The 20,331-nt window shown below is 44.6% G+C and overlaps 1 protein-coding gene across 2 annotated transcripts in view; it reads right to left on the minus strand.

Annotated features, from left to right (window-relative positions):
* Window positions 1-20,264, minus strand: part of LOC118159543 (AN1-type zinc finger protein 5-like) — a 33,498-nt gene extending 13,234 nt beyond the window's left edge. Inside the window, exons 1-4 of one of the 2 annotated variants that reach the window (XM_035314125.1) lie at window positions 19,947-20,264; window positions 13,437-13,594; window positions 12,949-13,060; window positions 12,460-12,557 (exon numbers count right to left, since the gene is read on the minus strand). In XM_035314125.1, coding sequence (XP_035170016.1) covers window positions 12,460-12,557; window positions 12,949-13,060; window positions 13,437-13,587 — 361 coding nt within the window. In that variant the 5' untranslated portion in view covers window positions 13,588-13,594; window positions 19,947-20,264. Of the gene's footprint in view, window positions 1-12,459; window positions 12,558-12,948; window positions 13,061-13,430; window positions 13,595-19,946 lie in introns of both variants that reach the window. The other variant, XM_035314124.1, reaches the window with a different exon arrangement.
* Between the last annotated feature and the right edge of the window lie 67 nt (window positions 20,265-20,331).

Raw genomic sequence — 20,331 nt, forward strand, 5'->3', positions numbered from 1 at the left:
CCCCCCCCCCCCCCCCCCCCATTGGGATGCCGTGGGGTAAGATTTGAACACTTGGTTATACCAGGTGTCTCCATGGAAACGTAGAAATCTCTATAGAGTCTTTGTGCCTTTTAATGCATTAATTTCCAGGCTGTACACCTGTGTATTTCATGCATGCTAGCTTACTTTTGCAGACAGTAAATTATCGCCAGTAATCCAAAGAACCTGTGTACCTGCTGCTGTAATAAATTGCATTGTTCCTAGCTGTAATAGTTCTCATTGAATGCAACTAGAGTGAGGGCATGTTATGCTGTTAGTAATCCGTGACCGTGATAGTTCAGTACCCTGAATCCAACCAGACCCATAATGGTTAATTGGCTACATCCCTTAACGCGACATACGTACCTGGGGAGAATTAAAACTCCGGCCTGAATGGGAAGGACCATTCCAAGTACTACTAACTACTGAAACAGCCATAAGGACTGCAGAAAAAGGTTGGATTCACTATACATATATATATGTAACACTTTGCTGCATATAACCATGGCAAGTTGCCGTGTCAGGTGTGCACGACTTTGGCGGGACTACCCCCTGTGCTGTCCAGTGCAGAATAAACATACCTACTTTATAATTTTACTGACTGGGGAGTCCGTTTTCCGCAAGTCAGTTTGGCGAGCCAGCCAGGAGACACTCTGCTCGGCTGCAGGATCGACTGCGGAGCGGACACCCCTAGGTGCACCCTGATCATTTTCCTCGGAAGAGCCTCCACTCTCAGCCGCTCACCGCGGAAGCAGACAAAGATCTGAAGCCGTGGACAAGCGGTATGTTTTACAGTACAGGAAGGGCCTGTAAGTCGTACGCGTGGCCAGGGCAGCTGGTAAATTGCGCAGAGACATCTGGCATGCAGCATAGTCCCCATATGGAAGGAGGGTACCCTACAGGCTGACCGATAGAGCGGTCAAGGGAGATTTGGTGACTGATAGAGAGGTCAAGGGGTATTTGCTGACCGATAGAATCAAAGAGGATTTGCAGATCGATAGAGTGGCCGCTAGCGATCTTGGGAACAGATCAAGCAAATACGAGGTTACTGCTGCATCCCAGTTTTGGGAACCAGGACGGACTTGCTAATGACTGTATAAGAAGCAGAAGGGTAAGCGGGCCTCTCAAAATTGTGACACGGTTATCTGGGTAATATTTGCAGCTGCTGGAGGGATACTAACTGGAGTGTTAATAATTGTATGTCTTATTTGTGGATGTCTGGGTATCTCATGTTGAAAGCATTTGTGTATGTGTTTGAGACAAAGTATTGTCGTGAAGTGAATTACTCCACGAGGAACAGGGCCAGAGACGATACAAACAAGTCTGGTTATTGTTCTAAGTGATATATTCTTGTGGTATGAACAAGAAGTGCAAGGGGCCTCTCTGCCTGATTGCGGGATTGTGCTGTGTGAGTGAGATGCAGCATCGCTGCGAAGCAAGTGCGGAGTTCCAATCCACGGTTGCGTATTCTCCGCGAGGGGAGTGGCTGGAGACGAACGAAGTGTGTGACAGACTGAAAAGAAGTGCTGTTTTATCCTAGTGTTCATGGCGGTGCATCTTGTAACCCTATTTTGTTCTTAAATGTCTTGAGCATAACAAGGAGGAAGGTGGGAGCATTATCTAAGTAACAGTTTAGAAGTTTTCGTATATTCGCTGTGGTATTTGGTCAGTTTCCCAAGTATCGGGGGAAGGGGGGTTGACTGATTATCAAAGTGGCAAAAAGGAGAGAGTCACTTCTTTGGTGGTTCGGGCTTGAGCCCTGGGAATTCGGTAAGAAGGGGGAGAGCAAATTTATTTAGGCCTCAATACCTTTTAAACCCCCACATTGATGGATACGCAGGAGTGATTCCTTGTTTTGTGTGGGCTTACTAACAAAGTGCATGAGAAAAATTGGCATTCGGCTTGAAATTCGGTCCTTTTGAAATGTAAATTTTGTGAAAAAGGCGGTATTGTTTGTCTAGAGGGCTGAGTGCTTCAGGTGTTTTCCTGAAATCCTGTGGATTTATGATTGGAACGGGGTTCACTAATAATCTGAAACAGTAAAGTTTGTATGTGGAAAGAAGAGTTTAATCCCAGAAAACTGGAACATTTGGAAAGAAGAATAGGAAAAGATAGTAAAAAAAAAAAAAAAAAAAAAAAAAAAAAAAAAATTGTAATAAAACGGTTTGTGTGGAAATTGAAACAAGGGACAGTATCTAATAAGGAATAGTAATAAATAAATAAATAAATGGGAATGGGAAATCAAGGAAATGAGTAATATCCAAAACGAAGACGTTTTAAAGAAAACCTCCTTGGCTGCATATTGGCACCCTGGAAGGATATTGTTAGAACTGGGGGCACAGAAAGCAAGAGGACTTTCGCTAAGTATTGCAATCAACGGTGGCCACTATATAAGCTAAATGGCCACTTCATGGATCAATCGACTATAACAATATCTTGCAATCAATGTTTTTGAGGAGAGAAGGGAAATGGGATGAAATGTTGTATACTGATATGTTGTTTCAGCATCTTGGAGGGAAAAGGTATGGAATTAAGTTGGCCCCTGACTGAGCCTTTGGTGCTGGCCTTAGAAAAGTACAGGCTGGAGAAAGATAAAGGAAGTGTTAAAAGGGTTGTTGACGGTGTTAAAGGTGTGGCATGTAGTATTTGATAAAGCTGCTTGAAGTTGAATGAGCAGGGAAAGAGGATGTAGGGATGTTAATAGTTCTGCCTCAACCCGAGGCTGACATCTCTAAATCACGGGTGTGAGTCTTCTGGGGCAGAGGGACCATGATGGGTCCGAGAGAGTTGTGATGGAAACAGAAAAGCAGCTAACTCTTAAAACAACCTGAGTTCACGTGTGAGCTCAGATTGCCAATGGGATCGCTCAGGGAACTTTCAGCGACTGCATTCCCCTGACCGATCCCCACTGAGACCCTAATCACCCCGGAAATTATGAACGGTTATGTAAATACCAAAATCTGGTTAAATTGGGAATTGAGAATTTGTTCCAACAAGGTCCAAAAGAAACCCCTATGGAATTTTTGGACCAACTTTGAAATGCATTGAAAAAAAAAACTAAACCAAAAAAAATTGGACCTGGCTTCAGAAAACAAACAGGCAATTGGCTAGCCTCTTTCTAGGGCAATTGGCCCCTGATATCAGAAAGAAATCATCTTAGGCTGCAGGCAGGAATGACAAGGACCTGGGGCATCCACCCTAGCAGGTCCACTGGTTGAAATAAAGCTAGGGAACGAAGAGAGGGCCTTGAATTTTTTGTTGATTAAGGGAGCTTCTTTCTCTGTGTTAATTACTCTGTAAATGTAATAGGAGCAACTGCCCAACAGGAAAAGGCATTTTTTGCAATGCTTGAAATTTATATTGGGAAAGATGATTGGAATTACAAAATGAGAAGAACAGTCAAGTTTGGTTCATGGTACTAGATTTAAAGGATGCTTTTTTCTTCCTGCCCGTGGCAACTGAAAGCCAGAAACTCTTTGTCTTTGAATGGGAAAATCCTAATAGAGGACGGAAAACTCAGATTACTTGGACAGTGTTACCACAGGGGTTCAAGAATAGCCCCACCATATTCGGGAAACAACTAGCCTGTGATCTTGAAGTTTGACAGACCCCTTCAGGAAAAGGGGACACTGCTGCAATACGCAAATGATAGCTACTGAAGAAGAAGAAAAGGATTGTGTATCATGGACTATTAGTTTACTTTTTTTTTTTTTTTTTTTTTTTTGCACTAATACTGTGAACCCAGCCTCTTTCCTTAGTAACAGAGTTTCCAGATTACCCATTCATGACTGCATCAAGACCACGGACACGGTATACTCCAGCTGACCAGACTTAAAGGATACACCCCTAGAAGATGTAGAGGATTGGTACATAGATGTCAGCAGCTTTGTCCGCCACGGGATTTGCCTCACAGGATATGTGGTAACAAACATCATCCCAAAAGGTGGAAATCATCGCCTTGATTAGAGCTTTTGAGCTGGCAAACATTTGGACAGATTTGAAATATGCCTTTGGTGTGGTGCATGCACACGGAGCAATTTGGAAGGAGAGAGGACTTTTATTCCAAGTACTACTAGCTACTGAAACAGCCATAAGGAATGCAGAAAAAGTCTGGATTCACTATACTCGAGCAAAAGCATCCGTCGACCCTAGTGCTGGGGAAGTTGTCATGGAAAGAAGTCTTCTACAGAAGATTTGTTGAAAGCTAAAATTAAAAAGAAAAATTTCATGGTAGACTCTCTGAGTGGGATAAAAGCTTATAATTGTAAACCAACCTTTTATTTTGACAGGTAACTAATGAATGTGACTACTTGTGATTGAGAGAAAGGACTGGCCTATACAGAACTGGAGTGCCCCCAAGGGTTTTTTATTCTAGTAACAGTGTGCATCTTATTCTTTATATTGATAATTATTTTGAAACCTAAGATTTAAAAATAATGACAGGGAGAGGTCAATTATTAATTTTGATTCTGGTGATTGTATCCCTCAAAGAAGGCCTTGGTCAATTGGCAACATGGAAAATTGAAATTTAAATTTGGAAAGATGACTGGAATTACAAAATGAGAAAAACAGTCAAGTTTGGTTCATGGTGTGGGAATAAAAATGTTGTTTTTTGCACAAAGTTACATTGTTTAGAGGGAAGGAATGAGGTATTTAAATATGCTTGCAGTGATAAGAAAGCTTAGCAGAGGACCTTGTAAAATGCAGACAACCAGACGCCTTAGAGCAATGAGGTGAAAATCACGGTGTCAAGTCAAGTCAGATAAGTGAAGAAACATTACCACCTCAAACAGTAAAAAAAAGTCAAAAGGAATTTGAAATTTAACAGGCTGGCAACTGAAGGCCATGTATTGTCTGTGAAGCATTGGATAGCTTGTGAACCTGGATTACCCAGTCAATGGGGAAACAGGGGAGGGTCCCGGTCATCGAGAAATAAAGTATATGAACTGTATATACTTTACAGTTATAAACGGTATATACTTTACAGAAAGTATATATACTGTGAATACCCGGGGGCTCTTGCAAATTCATTTTTTGGTTGGAGCCTGGTCAGATACATGGTGGGGGGGGGGGGGCTCTGGAGGGTGGGAGCTTGTAGTGAACAGTCACTGGGGGCCCTCCTGAAGGAGACCCTGAAGGTGTATGTCCAGAGGGGAGATGAGAAGGAAAAGCAAAGAGTGAAACTAATGGTATTCACAGTGTACCAGGTAGTGAAGCAGAGGGTTGGAGAAAGGAAGAAAATCTTCACAGGGAGTCAGAGCCAGGATGGAACGGAGAGGAGGAGAGATGAAGGAATGGCAGGCAAGGAAAGCTACCTGTGTTGTGGCCTGAATCCTAGCAGGGACAGGCTTTGAGGGGATGTTTTAAGCATGGCCAGGCTGGCCACTCAAATAGGTATATCCAGAGTGGAAGAAGGAAGAGAGTACGAAAATGGGATGAAAATGGTATACTGATATGTTGTTTCAGCATCCTGGAGGGAGAAAGGTATGGAATTAAGCTGGCCAATGACTAAGACTTTGGTGAAAGTACAGGCTGGAGAAAGATAGAAAGAAGTGTTAAAAAGGGTTATTGAAGGTGTTAAAGGTGTGGTATGTAGTGTTTGACAGAGCTGTTTGAAGTTGAATGAGCAGGGAAAGAGGACATAGGCATTATCTAAGTAACAGTCAACAGTCTAGAAGTTTTGGTATTTTTGCTGTGGTGTTTGGTCAGTTTCCCAAGTATCGGGGAATGTGGGGGGGGGGGGGGGGGAGGCTCTCCACAGGCCGCAGGGGGGCTTTGGCTGTGGCGCCTGGAGCGCCTCCTCCCCCTCCTTCACTTTGGTGTCTGCGGGGAGGTTTCTCGCTCTTCACTCTCACATTTGCTGTTGAGCAGCAGGTTTTTGTTTTCGTTTTCTTGAATGTGCTCTCACAGGGGCACGGACTGTGCTGCTCATGGCCTGGCTCTGGGCAGCGGTGGGCCCCCTTGCGGCCGGCCGAAATTGTCCCTTATCTGCCACGGGGAGGCTTCTGGATTCTTCTCACAGGGGCTGCCACTGCAGCCACCCCAGAACCTTGCCATCAAACCCTTTACACTGGGGCAGCTAGGTCATTACTGGCCTGTAAAGTATCAGGGATTAATTTAACTAATGAAACTCTAAAGAGTGATGGGGGTAGAAGGGGCTGGGATAACAGTGCCACTTTTGGGGGATACCAAGCTGAGACTAGGGGATAAAATGATCACTGGGCAATTATTGTATGCACCCGAGGCAGGGACTAACTTGTTGGGAAGGGATTTTATGATGAAATTGGGCATTTAAATAGTAACCCACTACTGATAGTCTCTACCCACTACTGATAGTCCAGGCTGGCAGTGATAGCATTGATGAGAGAAGCCTGATGGCTATAAAACGGGACTTCAGGGGGCTGGGACAGTAAGTGGACGGAGCGGGAATACAGGTGGTGTTTTCGTCCATCCCTACAGTGGCAGGGAGTGGTTCAGAGAGGACACGAAAAGCCCACCTGATAAACACGTGGCTCAGAGGCTGGTGCCAACACAGGAATTTTGGGTTCTTTGACCATGGGGCGCTTTACTCGGCACCCGGCCTGATGGCCGCAGATGGGTCCCAACTGTCCCCAAGGGGAAAACTGATCCTGGCCCAGGAGCTGGCAGGGCTCATTGAGAGGGCTTTAAACTAGGTATGAAGGGGGATGGAGATGAAACAAAGCTTGTTGGAGGTGTGCCAGGGGGAACAATGGCAAGGCTGGGGGAGAAGGCAAAAACTCAACTGAAGTGCATCTACAGTAATGCACGCAGCATGGGCAATAAGCAGGAGGAGCTGGAAGGCATTGTGCAGCACACAGGCTATGACTTGGTTGCCATCACAGAAACGTGGTGGGACCACTCTCATGACTGGAGTGCTGCAATGTCTGGCTATAGGCTCTTCAGAAGGGACAGGCAGCACAGAAGGGGTGGTGGAGTGGCTCTCTATATTAGAGAGTGTTTTGAGGTCATCAAACTTGAGGCTGGGAATGACAAGGTGGAGTTGCTATGGGTTAGGATCAGTGGAAAGGCTAACAAGGGAAGCATCCTGGTGGGGGTCTGTTATAGACCGCCAAACCAGGATGAGGGGACGGATGAGGAGTTCTACAGGCAGCTGGCAGAAGTTGCAAAATCGTCAGCGCTTGTTCTCGTGGGGGACTTTAACTTCCCAGACATATCCTGGGAACACAACACAGCCCAGAGAAAGCAGTCCAGGAGGTTTCTGGAGAGCGTGGAAGATAACTTCCTGACGCAGCTGGTTGGTGAGCCTACCAGGGGAGGTGCCCCGCTAGACCTTCTGTTCACTAACAGAGAAGGACTGGTGGGAGACATGCTGGTCGGGGGCTGTCTTGGGCAGAGTGACCACAAAATGGTAGAGTTCTCGATACTTGGCGAAGTCAGGAACAGGACCAGTAAGACTGCTGTCTTGGACTTCTGGAGGGCTGACTTTGAGCTGTTCAAGACACTGGTTGGCAGAGTCCCTTGGGAGGCGGTTCTGAAGGACAGAGGAGCCCAGGAAGGCTGGGCGCTCTTCAAGAAAGAAATCTTAATGGCTGAGGAGCAGTCTGTCCCCATGTGCCCAAAGACGAGCCGGCGCGGAAGAAGACCGGCCTGGCTGAACAGAGAGTTGTGGCTCAAGCTTAGGAGAAAAAAGAGGGTTTATAATCTTTGGAAAAGAGGGTGGGCCACTCAGGGGGACTACAAGGATGTTGTGAGGCGGTGCAGGGACAAAATCAGAAAGGCCAAAGCTCATCTGGAGCTCAATCTGGCTACTGCTGTTAAAGACAACAAAAAATGTTTTCATAAATACATCAACACAAAAAGGAGGACTAAGGAGAATCTCCACCCTCTACTGGATGCGGGGGGAAACTTAGTAACCAGAGATGAGGAAAAAGCTGAGGTGCTTAATGCCTTCTTCGCCTCAGTCTATAGCAGCAAAACCAGTTGTTCTCTGGACGCCCAGTACCCTGAGCTAGTGGAAGGGGATGGGGAGCAGAATGTCACCCCCACAATCCATGAGGAAATGGTTGGCGACCTGCTACAGCATTTGGATGTATGCAAGTCGATGGGGCCAGAAGGGATGCACCCGAGGGTACTGAGAGAACTGGCGGAAGAGTTGGCCAAGCTGCTTGCCATCATTTATCGGCAGTCCTGGCTATCGGGGGAGGTCCCACTTGACTGGCGGCTAGCAAACGTGACGCCCATCTAGAAGAAGGGCCGGAGGGTAGACCCAGGGAACTATAGGCCTGTTAGTTTAACATCAGTGCCAGGGAAGCTCATGGAGCAGATTATCTTGAGTCATCATGCAGCACTTGCAGGGCAAGCAGGCGATCAGGCCTAGTCAGCATGGGTTTATGAAGGGCAGGTCCTGCTTGACAAACCTGATCTCCTTCTATGACAAAGTGACGCTCATAGTGGATGAGGGAAAGGCTGTGGACGTGGTCTACCTTGGCTTCAGTAAGGCATTTGACACCGTTCCCCACAGCATTCTCCTCAAGAAACTGGCTGCTCATGGCTTGGACTGGCATACGCTTCATTGGGTTAAGAGCTAGCTGGATGGCCAGGCCCAGAGAGTTGTGGTGAAAGGAGTCAAATCCAGTTGGAGGCCAGTCACTAGTGGAGTCCCCCAGGGCTCGGTACTGGGGCCAGTCCTCTTTAACATCTTCATCGATGATCTGGACGAGGGGATCGAGTGCACCCTCAGCAAGTTTGCAGACAACACCAAGTTAGGTGCGTGTGTCGATCTGCTCGAGGGTAGGAAGGCTCTGCAGGAGGATCTGGATCGGCTGGACCGATGGCCCGAGGTCAACTGCATGAAGTTCAACAAAGCCAAGTGCCAGGTCCTGCACCTGGGGCACAACAACCCCAAACAGCGCTACAGGCTGGGAGATGTGTGGTTAGAAAGCTGCCTGGCAGAGAAGGACCTGGGAGTAGTGGTTGACAGTCGGCTGAATATGAGCCAGCAGGGTGCTCAGGCGGCCAAGAAGGCCAGCAGCATCCTGGCCTGCATAAGAAACAGCGTGGCCGGCAGGGCCAGGGAAGTGATTGTCCCCCTGTACTCAGCTCTGGTGAGGCCGCACCTCAAGTACTGTGTTCAGTTTTGGGCCCCTCGCTACAAGAAGGACATGGAGGTGCTCGAGCGAGTCCAGAGAAGGGCTACGAAGCTGGTGAAGGGTCTGGAGAACAAGGCTTACGAGGAGCGGCTGAGGGAGCTGGGACTATTCAGCCTGGAGAAGAGGAGGCTCAGGGGCGACCTTATTGCACTCTACAGGTACCTGAAGGGAGGCTGTAGCGAGGTGGGGGTTGGTCTCTTCTCCCATGTGCCTGGTGACAGGACGAGGGGGAATGGGCTCAAGTTGCGCCAGGGGAGGTTTAGGTTGGATATTAAGAACTTCTTTACTGAACGGGTTGTTAGTCACTGGAATAGGCTGCCCAGGGAAGTGGTTGAGTCCCCATCCCTGGAGGTCTTGAAAAGACGTTTAGATGTAGAGCTTAGGGATATGGTTTAGTGGAGGACTTGTTAGCATTAGGTCAGAGGTTGGACTCGGTGATCTTGGAGGTCTCTTCCAACCTAGACTATTCTGTGATTCTGTAAATTGTTAGACTGGAATAGCAGTGTTATTAATGGAGTGCTCTCAGGCCCTGAGAGCAAAGATATATTCACTTCTGACTGGAAAGACCCTGAAATGGGGGTGGAAGCAACAGTACAGATGGACAGTTTTACCTCAGGTGTTTACAGGGCCATCGATTTATTTGGGCAAGTTCTAGAACAGATTTTGGAGCAATTTCAACCTCCCAAGGAGGTGGTACTGTTACAATATGTGGATGATCTTTTATTGTCAGGACAGAAGAAAACAGTTGTGAAGGAAGCTACTAACAAGCTATTTGACTTTCTGGGAAAACAGGGCTTGTGTGTATTGAAAAATAAATTACAATATGTAGAAAAAGAAGTATATAAGGCATCTAATGTCTGAGGGAAAACGAAGAATAAATCCAGAGAGTATTCAGGGAATTGTTGAAAACTAAGAAAGAACTAAAAAGGTTTTTAAGGAATCAGGAGCCACGAAGTCTGAAGGAAAATGGATACTCCCTGATGGGAGAGAAATGCTGAATAAAGCACCAATGCAAATATTAACTGTTTTACATCAAGAGAGTCATTGGGAGGTGCAAGCAATGTGTGATGTTGTGCTAAGAAAGTATGTCTGTAGGAATATACGCTTTAGTGAAGCAAATATGCAGAGGATGTACCATATGTCAAAAGGTAAATAAAAAGGTCATCCATAATCCACCTGGAGGGGGACGGGAGCCAGGGATTCGAACTTTCCAAAGTATACAGGTAGCCATCACTGAGTTATCTAAAGCAGGGAGACTTAAGTACTTGTTTGTCCTAATTGACCACGTGACGGGATGGGTGTAAGTTTTCCCCTCAGTATCTGCCACTGCGAACACGGTGGCTAAAGTATCACTGGAGCAAATAGTCCCTAGACTAGTGGGATAGTTGAAAACATTGATTCAGATCAAGGAAGTCATTTCACTTCACAAGCATTGCAAGGATTAGTGACTGAGTGGGATTTTCACACCCCCTGGCACCCCTCCTCTTCTGGGAAGGTGGAGCGAATGAACCAGACATTAAAGAAGCAATTAACTAAATTAGTGTTAAAAACCCAACTTCCTTGGGTAAAATGCTTACCTTTAGTACTCCTCCAGGTTCAAACAGCACCAAGAAAGGATATAGGAATTTCACCATATGAGATGCTGTTCGGATTATCCTATCTGGGCAGAAGGGATGAGATACTACAATTTGAAATAAGAGTTTTTCTTAAGAACTGTATTCTGGGGTTGTCCTCTTATTTGTCATCTCTCAGGACCCGTGGGCTGTTGGCTCAAACCCCACCTTTGGAATTCCCCATTCACCAATATCACCCAGGAAATTGGGTCCTGATTTGGACCTGGAAAGGATCAACTCCGGCCTGAATGGGAAGGACCATTCCAAGTACTACTAACCACTGAAACAGCCGTAAGAACTGCGGAAGAAGGTTGGACTCACTATACTCAAGTGAAAGCACCCGTCGACCCTAGCAGCTGGGAAGTTGTTCCTACAGAAGACTCGTTGAAAGTTAAAATCAAAAAGAAAAACCTCATAATGGACTCTGAGCAGGATAAAAGCTTACAAATGTAAGCTAACCTTTTATTTTCACAGGTAACTAATGAATGTGACTTGTGATTGAGAGAAAGGATTGGCCTATAGAGAATCAAAGTGCTCCCAAGGGGTTTTTGTTCTAGTAGTAGTGTACATATATCTTATTCTTTGTATTGATAATTATTTGGAAACCTAAGGGTTAAAAATAATGACAGAATAATCAACAGAAATAGAAAATTGCCCTTTACAGCTGACAGAGTAACAAATCCCCATTTTTAATAAGACAAAGTTTGACTCACTTGACCACTGCTACCATTTTATGTATTTATTTTTCCTATCACTTTTTCCAGGTAGCAATTCATAACAAGACAATATTGATTTATAAATACTGTAATGAAGTATAAGTTATTTATAAGTTACATACAATAAGCCTTCAGATGACATCAGTTACAAGAAGCTGAAACATGTAAAAGCCTCCTCTTAGACTGTACATAACCAAAAAAAGAATACAGTAAAAGCAGTTGTAATTTAGTTCATGTCACAGAATCTTACTTAGCATGACTTACTTCAAATAGTGAAATCCTACGTACAAAATCCTGACCTGTAACTATCAGCTGTAACAGCAGCCTTTATTGACCGATATGCATCTATATAGTGCTGAGTAGTACCTTCTGGATTTTTAAACTCAGATTTCCAAAAACAAACAAAAATCTTTGGTTATAATTAACAGCTTTTGATATTTTCAAACTGTTTCAGACTATGCTGAGTCTGTTTTGCCAGTGATGATAAATGATGAGTGACCTAGTGACCTCCCTGTCCTTATCTCAACCTGTGAGCCCTTTCTGTCGTATTTTCCCCCCTTTTTCAGGGTGGGGGTGGGGTGGGGGGGTGGGGGGTGAGAGCACAGTTGTGGTGGAGTTCAGCTGCATAGCAGGGTCAAACAAATACTTTAAGATATCTATTTGAGTATACTGCTATATAATGAAACAAATCTCTCGCTAGTTGTAGGTAAGGTATTAGTCCCTCTCCACCTCCCACCAAGAAATACTTCCAAGTTTAAATAGTACAGCTACAACTTTCATGTACAGGAATAAAGCTTAAATTGAACACTCACTGATCAATGTGTGGCAAATATTCTACACCCACAGAACAATGCTTTAGTTATATCTAATGACAACTTAATTAGTCTGAGAACCTTTAGCAGTCTTTGTTAGTGTTTTAAAGTAAATAAAATGTCAGCTTCTGTTAAGTCAGTTGTACCCAGTGTTACTGTGCAGACATACCTGGCTCAGTCTCTGTTTGCGGTGTTACTTTTTCCTCTCTTGAAATGCTCATTTCTGTCATTTGCTGCATTACAGGCAAAGCGGCAACAGGCACATTTCTGTTTACGTACAGTGAAATGGGTAATTTATGTTAGTTTTGAATTCATAATAAAAGCTCAAACTGTCAAAATCCATCAATAGACTACCTGTTCCTGACCTCTACTCCTACCATCACTAAAACACATCTTCCAATCTATTTTAGTTTCCCTATAAGAAAATAGAAAATAAGAAAATATTTCTCCAGATAAACCAAAAATGTTCTTGTAAATGCAACAGTCCAACACCAACCACTAATTAGTTCTCATTTATATCCACATGGCACTGTCTGGTGCCCCATCCCTTTTTCCTCTGCAGAAACTCATTGTAATAGCATAGTATTACTGCAGGGTTACTTTAACTTGCTATTTGCTCACATTTCATTCAAACCTGAAAATAATACCTTCATCTTACCTTGATTTTTCAGATGTGCTACTGGCAGCTCCTTCACAATTGTTTAAGCTTGCATCTGCTCGTTGTACAGATATAGAGTCTGAGGTAGGAGTGTTTGAACCACTAGCTGTACCTATATAAAAGGGATTTGAGAAGTTGATTATAAACAAACTCTAGAATACAAGTTAGTCAAGTAGCTTTGCATAGATTTATAAACTGTTTCCATTCATTCTACAGCATTTTCTTAAAGACAGGCTATATTGCTAATGACCAAAACACAGGGATTGTGTAAGAACACACTTTTAGTGGAAGGTAAGTTGTAAATTAAAGGCTCAACACCAAATGAGGCAGAATATATTATGCAAAAAATGCATTTTTTTAATTGTGATTTAAAGCATGATTCCCTTTGAAATACATAGCTTTAGTACACAGCTATCAGAACTCCTGAAATACATTCTGTAATTCCTCTCATTACCTACTATTTTAAAAACAAAGACTTAAACCTTTACCCATCGGGCCGATTATACTGCTATTCTGCTGACGTTGAAGATATTCTTTGTAGCAAACAGAACACATGCCACTTGTCCTAGGATTTCCATAAAATCCGCATCCTGTACTACACAGCATGGGCCCTGGGGTCTGGTTTGTCTCCTGAGCCATCTTGATGCTGTAAATAAAACCAAGAAAAGCATTAGGAAACCGCATTTCACCAACATGGATTACAGAGTTATAAAATTAAAGTACATCTGCTTACCTTGCCCCCCAAAAGTGATATCATCATTTTTAAAAGAGTGATATATAGATGCTAATATATCATCCAATATTGCAATTGTATTGGTAAGTAACATCATTATGAATCTCTAAGAGAAGGAAAAACCGTTGTCATAGTAATACTAAGAAGCAATATACTTGACACTGAGCTGCATGTGCAGGTTATGACCAAATTGAATTCATCAGACAACAAAAATCTTTATTATCAACCTCTGAGCACTTACAAGGTAGGAAGAAAAAAACAAAACACGCAGCTAGATGGGTTGTATAGCAAGATCAAGTGCGTGTCACTGAAGTACAGGCAACAGTTATTTTAAAACTGCATTCCTGTCTTTAGAAGTTTCCAAAACAAGGTCTTTAACTGCTTAAATTGCACATGAAGCCCAATAGTGAATGTTATCTGGCAACAACATGGGTACAACAGACTAAACATTAAAAATAACTTCTGAAATAAGTTTAGACCAGATCTTACTCCTCCAAGAAAAATAAGACAGTTTTAGACCATTAGAATGCATTAATTTACACAGCCTATGTACTACCAAAAAGGCACTTAAATCTTTTGTCTTAATGTTATAGACAGACTTCTGCACCTCCCAAAGGTAGGCAATGCTAACCCTCATCTTTGCCACCAACTACAAACTTTAGGAATAAAAATACTTCAACCTCACTAGTAGTTGACCTCTGCAAAGCAAGGTTTATAGAAAATCTGATAATAGCAACTAAATCCTTGGATCCCAAGGGCAATGAAACTAGAACACGGTAATCAAGCAGTCTACTACAAGTTGAGAGCACAGAACAATATCGTACTTGTGCTCCAAGAAATTAGATTTAGTGGAAGCACTGCCTATGGCACTTGGAGATATTTTAGTGAAAGCTCTAGATTACTGTCTTCCAATTTAGAAGCAGACACAATAAGGAATATTTGACTGCTGATGCTCATAAAAACTCAAACATACCAAAAGGTAATTAATTCTAGTGTTTAAAGAAATACTTTTTAATAACTTGAAAAAAAAGCCACACTACAAGTTGTAAACATATCTTAATAGTATAACAACTGTAATGGATGGCAGCATTTGTCTAGTTAAACTAGATTTCTGGGATTAAAGTAAAATAGAAGCAGGAGGAAAAAGTAATTAAAATCTGCTTCCCTGCTGGTGGTCGTAAGACTTCAATGATTTATACCGTTGTTTCAGGACTACAAAATGAGGTTACATTTATTCTGATAGAACTCTCAACACTGACACCCATGGGGGACCCACATTAGAGCAGTTTGCTCCTGAAGGACAGACCCTGCGGTACAGAGACATATTGGAGTAGTTCTTGAAGAGCTGCTGTCTGTGGGAAGCCCATGTAGGATCAGTTCAGGAAGGACAGCATCCCATAGGAGGGACCCCACATTGGAGCAAGAGAAGAGAGTGACCATGAAGGAGTGGTGGAGACAAATCATTACGGACTGAACGCATCCCACATACCCCATTCCCCTGTGCCACTCCAGAGGTAGATGTAGAAGAGGGTGGATTGGGGGAAAGTGTTTTTAATTTCCTTTTAATTTCTCACTGTTCTAGTCTGCTAGTGATAGGCAATAAATTATATTAATCTCCCTATGCTGAGTCTGTTTTGCCTGTGATGATAATTGGTGAGTGAGCTCCCTGTCCTCATCTCAAACCTCAAGCTATTTTCATCGTATTTTCTCCCCTTTTTTCTTTGAGGAGGGGGAGCGAGAGAATGGTTGGGGCGGAGTTCAGCTGCATAGCAGGGTAAAACCACCACAAGATCCTTCATAGAATCATAAAGTTTGGAAAAGACCTCCAAGATCATCTGGTCCAACCATACCCCTACCAGCAATATCACCCACTAAACCATGCCCCTAAGCACCACGTCCAAACTTTCCTCAAACACCCCCAGGGATAGTGAGTCCACCAGCTCCCTGGGTAACCCTGGAAAGGGCAAACCCCCTCCCTACCCACCTCACCTCCCCAGGTGCCCTTACACAACAAAGGTGAGGCTCTGGAGCTTGAGGGACAGGTAAGGGAAAACTTGGGGGAAGGTCCACCCTGGAGGTTGTCTAGAGCAAAGAAGGCGACTCCATGCCTCAAGACTGCCTCTACCAGAAAAGAAGGGTAATTGTCATAGGTGACTCCCTTCTAAGGGGAACAGAGGGCCCTATATGTCAGACAGACTCTACTTGTAGGGAAGTCTGCTGCCTCTGTGAGGCCCGTGTCAGAGACATTACCAGGAAGCTTCCTGGCCTGGTTTGCCCCTCCAATTATCATCCATTACTGATAATTCAGGCTGGCAGCAATGAAATCACTGAGAGAAGCCTGAAGACTATCAGAAGGGACTTCAGGGGATTGGGGTGGTTAGTGGGTGCACAAGTGGTGGCTTTCCCCTATCCCCTCAGTGGCAGGGAGTGATAGCAAGAGGACCTGGAAGGCCCAGCTGATAAATACATGACTGAGAGACTGGTGCCATTGCAGGAATTTGGGGGAGTTTTGACCATGGGGAGGTTTACTTCAGCACCTAGCCTGATGGCTACAGATGGGTCCCACCTGCCTCAAAGGGGGGGGAACAGATCATAGCCCAGGAGCTAGCAGGGCTTGTTGAGAGGGCTTTAAACTAGGTACAAAAGGGGATGGGGATGAAATGAGGCTCAATAGAAATGAACCACGGGGGAGCAATGCCAGGGTTGGGGGTGAGGGCAATGGCACAACTGAAGTGCATCTACACCAATGCATGCAGCATAGGCAACAAACAGGAGGAGCTGGAAGTCAGCGTGAGGCAGGCAAACTACCACTTAGTTGCCATCACTGAAACATGGTGGGACCACTCCCATGACTGGAGTGCTGCAATAGATGTCTATAAGCTCTTCAGAAGGGACAGGCAACAAAGGAAGGGCAGCAGCGTGGCTCTCCCTATTGGAGAGTGTTTCAATGTTCTAGAGCTTGGGGCTGGGAATAAGGTTGAGTCCCTATGGATAAGGATCGTCAGGAAGGCCAACAAGGTAGACATCCTGGTGGGGGCCTGTTATAGACTGCCAAACCAGGATGAAGTGACAGATGAGGCATTCTACAAGCAGCTGGCAAAAGTCACACAATCACCAGCATTTGTTCTCATGGGGGACTCCAACTTCCCAGACATATCCTGGAAATACAATACAGCCCTGAGGAAGCAGTCTAGGAGGTTCCTGGAGTGTGTGGAAAATAGACTGACTCAGCTGGTTAGTGAGCCTACTGGAGGGGTGCCCCGCTAGACCTGCTTCTCACAAACAGAGAACTGGTGGGAGATGATGTGGCCGGAAGCTGTCTTGGGCAGAGTAACCACGAAATTGTAGAGTTCTCTATTCTTGGTGAAATCAGGAGGGAGGGTCAGTAAAACTGCTACCTTGGACTTCTGGAGGGCAGACTTTGAATTGTTCAGGACACTGGTAGGGAGGGTCACTTGGGAGTCAGTCCTGAAGGTTAGAGGGGTCCAGGAAGGCTGAATGCTCTTGAAGAAGGAAGTCATAAAGGCACAGGAGCAGGCTGTTCCTGTGTGCCTTAAGACGAACCAGCAGGGAAGGAGACCAGCATGGCTGAACAGGGAACTTTTGCTGAGCGTCCAGGGAAAAAAAGACTTCATATCAATTGGAAGAAGGGACAGGCAACTCAGGGAGAGTACAAGGAAGTTACCAGCATATTCACAGAAAAAAAAAAAAAGTTAGAAGGGCTAAGGCCCAGCACGAGCTACTCTATTTCCCTGGAAAACTAGCTAATACCATTACATGTCTGCTTTCCTAAACTTGTCAGAAACTTGGGTCTGTATTAGGTTTACATGGCAAGGTTTTGGTAGCAGGGGGCTGCAGGTGTGCCCTCTGTGAGAAAAATTCAGAAGCTGCCCCATGTTAGATAAGGGCCAATTTCAGACAGCTCCAAAGGGATACGCCACTGCCCAGAGCTGAGCCAATAAGTGATCTTGGTTGTGCCTGAGTGAGACCATATTTAAGAAAGGGGAAAAACAAACAAACAAAAAAAAAACAAACATTGCTCAACAGCAGCTGGGAGAGCAAGGAGTGAGAAACAGCCCTGCAGAAACCAAGGTCAGGGAAGAAGGAGTGGGAGGAGATGCTCCAGGCACCAGAGCTGAAGTTCCCCTGTGGAGAGGACCATGGTGGAGCAGGTTGTCCCCCTGTAGCCTATGGGCACTCCATCAGAGCAAATTTCTTCACTGCAGCATGTGGAGGAACCCATGGAGGAGCAGGTCAATCTGACTTGAAGGAGGCTGCAGCCTGTGGAGAACCCCTACTGGATTATACTCCAGGCTGGACCTGTAGTCTGTGGAAAGGAGGCCATATGGGACCAGGTGACCTGGCAGGAGCTGCTGCATGTGGGGAACCCACATTGGAGCAGTTTGCTCTTGATGGATGGACCCCATGGCATGGACCCATATTTGGAGCAGTTCTTGAAGAGCTGCTGCCTGTGGGAAGCCCACACAGGATCAATTCAGGAAGGACTGTGTCCTGTGGGAAGGATCCCACGTTGGAGCAGGGGAAGAGAGTGACTTTGAACAATGCATTACAGACTGACTGCAACCCCAATTCTCCCACACCACTCGGAAAAAGGAATTACAAGAGGGTGGATGAAAGGAAGGCTTTTTTTTTCTATGTTTCTCACTGCTCTAACTTGTTAGTAATAAGTAATAAATTTTATTCATTTCCCTATGCTGAGTCTGTTTTGCCTGTGAAGATAACTGTTGAGTGATCTCCTTGTCCTTATTGCAACCCTTGAGCCCTTTTCATCATGTTTTCTCTCCCTTTCCTTTTTGGGGGAGAGGGGCAGAGGGGAGTGAGAGAGCAGTTGTGGTAGAGCTCAGCTGCACAGCTGAGTAAAACCACCACAGGATCACAAAATTGAGGTGAATTAGCTTCCACCTGTCACAAGGCTGCAGTGTGACAGACCAAGCTAGAGGCTTACACACAAAGCCTTGTCAACAGGGGCCTCTGAAATCAGCTTCTATTTATATCTCTGAAGGCTGCCAACACTAACAACTCACAGAACTGAAGCATCTGAGCATATGCCCACTGTAATAGAGAAAATAATATAATTAAATTAACATGACTACAGCTTCCTTTCTAGAGGAAAAGCAAATGCAGATACTTAAATTCAATCAAGAAAATGCATCATCATGATATAGTCATGTCAGACAGCCATTTTCATCTCTATTTCACAGTAAGGTGAGAGAACTGGTTGTGATCAGAAGCCTAAGATTATAATTGTCTCCTGGGCTCACAAATACACACACACACACACACCAACTTCTGATTGGGTGGTTACAACCAAACCCCTTTGGAAAAAAAACAAACAAAAAAACGAAACTTCTCTTCTACCCCCAAAAAGAAGAAATCTTAAGCCCTAATGATGTTCCTATTTAACCCTGGATTCCCAAGATAAAAAGGAGCTATTTATTCTCTCTTATTATGTTTACTAAAACAGTAGCTTATAGTACTGGCCTTCATAGTTGCTAGCAAACTTACCCAGTGAAACTAGAGTGGGAACACAAATACCTTATTATTAAGGTTAATGAGGTCTCGTAACTAAGAGATCTTTTTAGTTACGAATTAGAACTAAGCTGATAGTCAGTTTTAATAACAGCAGATATTAAGACTATTTAAATGATCTTTTCTGTACACTAAGGCCACTTCCAGTAATCTACAATTGAATCCTAACACGTATTCGCTCCGTCACACAATGAATGCACTTAAAAAGTTACCTTAACGCTTAATTTAAAATAATAAAGGAAATAGAAATCCAAGCTAACTTTAAATAAATAAAAGCACCTTGGAATTGAGTCAATGATCAGGCTAAATTGGCTAATTAATCTAAATAAGTATTTATCTGAACACCCTCTGCCAGAACCCCCGCCCCCCCCCCAAAAAAAAAAAAAAAACACACACACAAGAACAGCAAAGATGTTTCTGGCATATGTGCTCTAGGTGAGACACTAAAATGAAATAAATGCAGAGAAAATAGATCAAAAACGGACATTTCCCAATGATGAATAAATCCAGCTCAGTCAGACAAAAGGGAAAACACTACCAAGCGTTCAACGCGTGATACTTTTCAATTGTTTCCCCCTTCTCCCCCCAAGGACGCCGGAACACAAAAGACACCGAGGTTGCTAGGTTAAGTTAAAAAATAAAAATGCAAGCAGGATGCCAAGCTGGAGCTGTGGAGACTAGTGCACTCCCGGCCGGGCCCGGATCTCACACTAACCTCCGAATCACGATCGATACGTCAACTGCCGCGAAGCCCCACACAACCCCCCTCGTTCCCAGCGAGGGCTACAGAAGCCTCATCGTATCGTTTCCTTTGTCTGCCCTGTTGAGTGAGGAGAACCACCAGCCCAGCCCGCGGCTTTCCTCTACAGCAACCGCCACGCCAGGAACTGAGAGGGAGGAGGCCACACCATAGTAACTGAGACTCTCTACCACCTCTCATCTCGCAGAAAGCAGTGGAAACGTTGCAGGAAAGCTTAAAGTATCCCCGATATCACTCCTCTACACGCTGCCACCGCCCTAACAGCCCTTAAGAACCAAGCCCATTATCCCCCTCCCTTCCTCAGTGCTCGCATACCTGCTACGGGGGGCGGGGGAACAGG

The sequence above is a fragment of the Oxyura jamaicensis genome, unplaced genomic scaffold (assembly GCF_011077185.1).
Source record: "Oxyura jamaicensis isolate SHBP4307 breed ruddy duck unplaced genomic scaffold, BPBGC_Ojam_1.0 oxyUn_random_OJ70895, whole genome shotgun sequence".
Lineage (NCBI taxonomy): Eukaryota > Metazoa > Chordata > Aves > Anseriformes > Anatidae > Oxyura > Oxyura jamaicensis.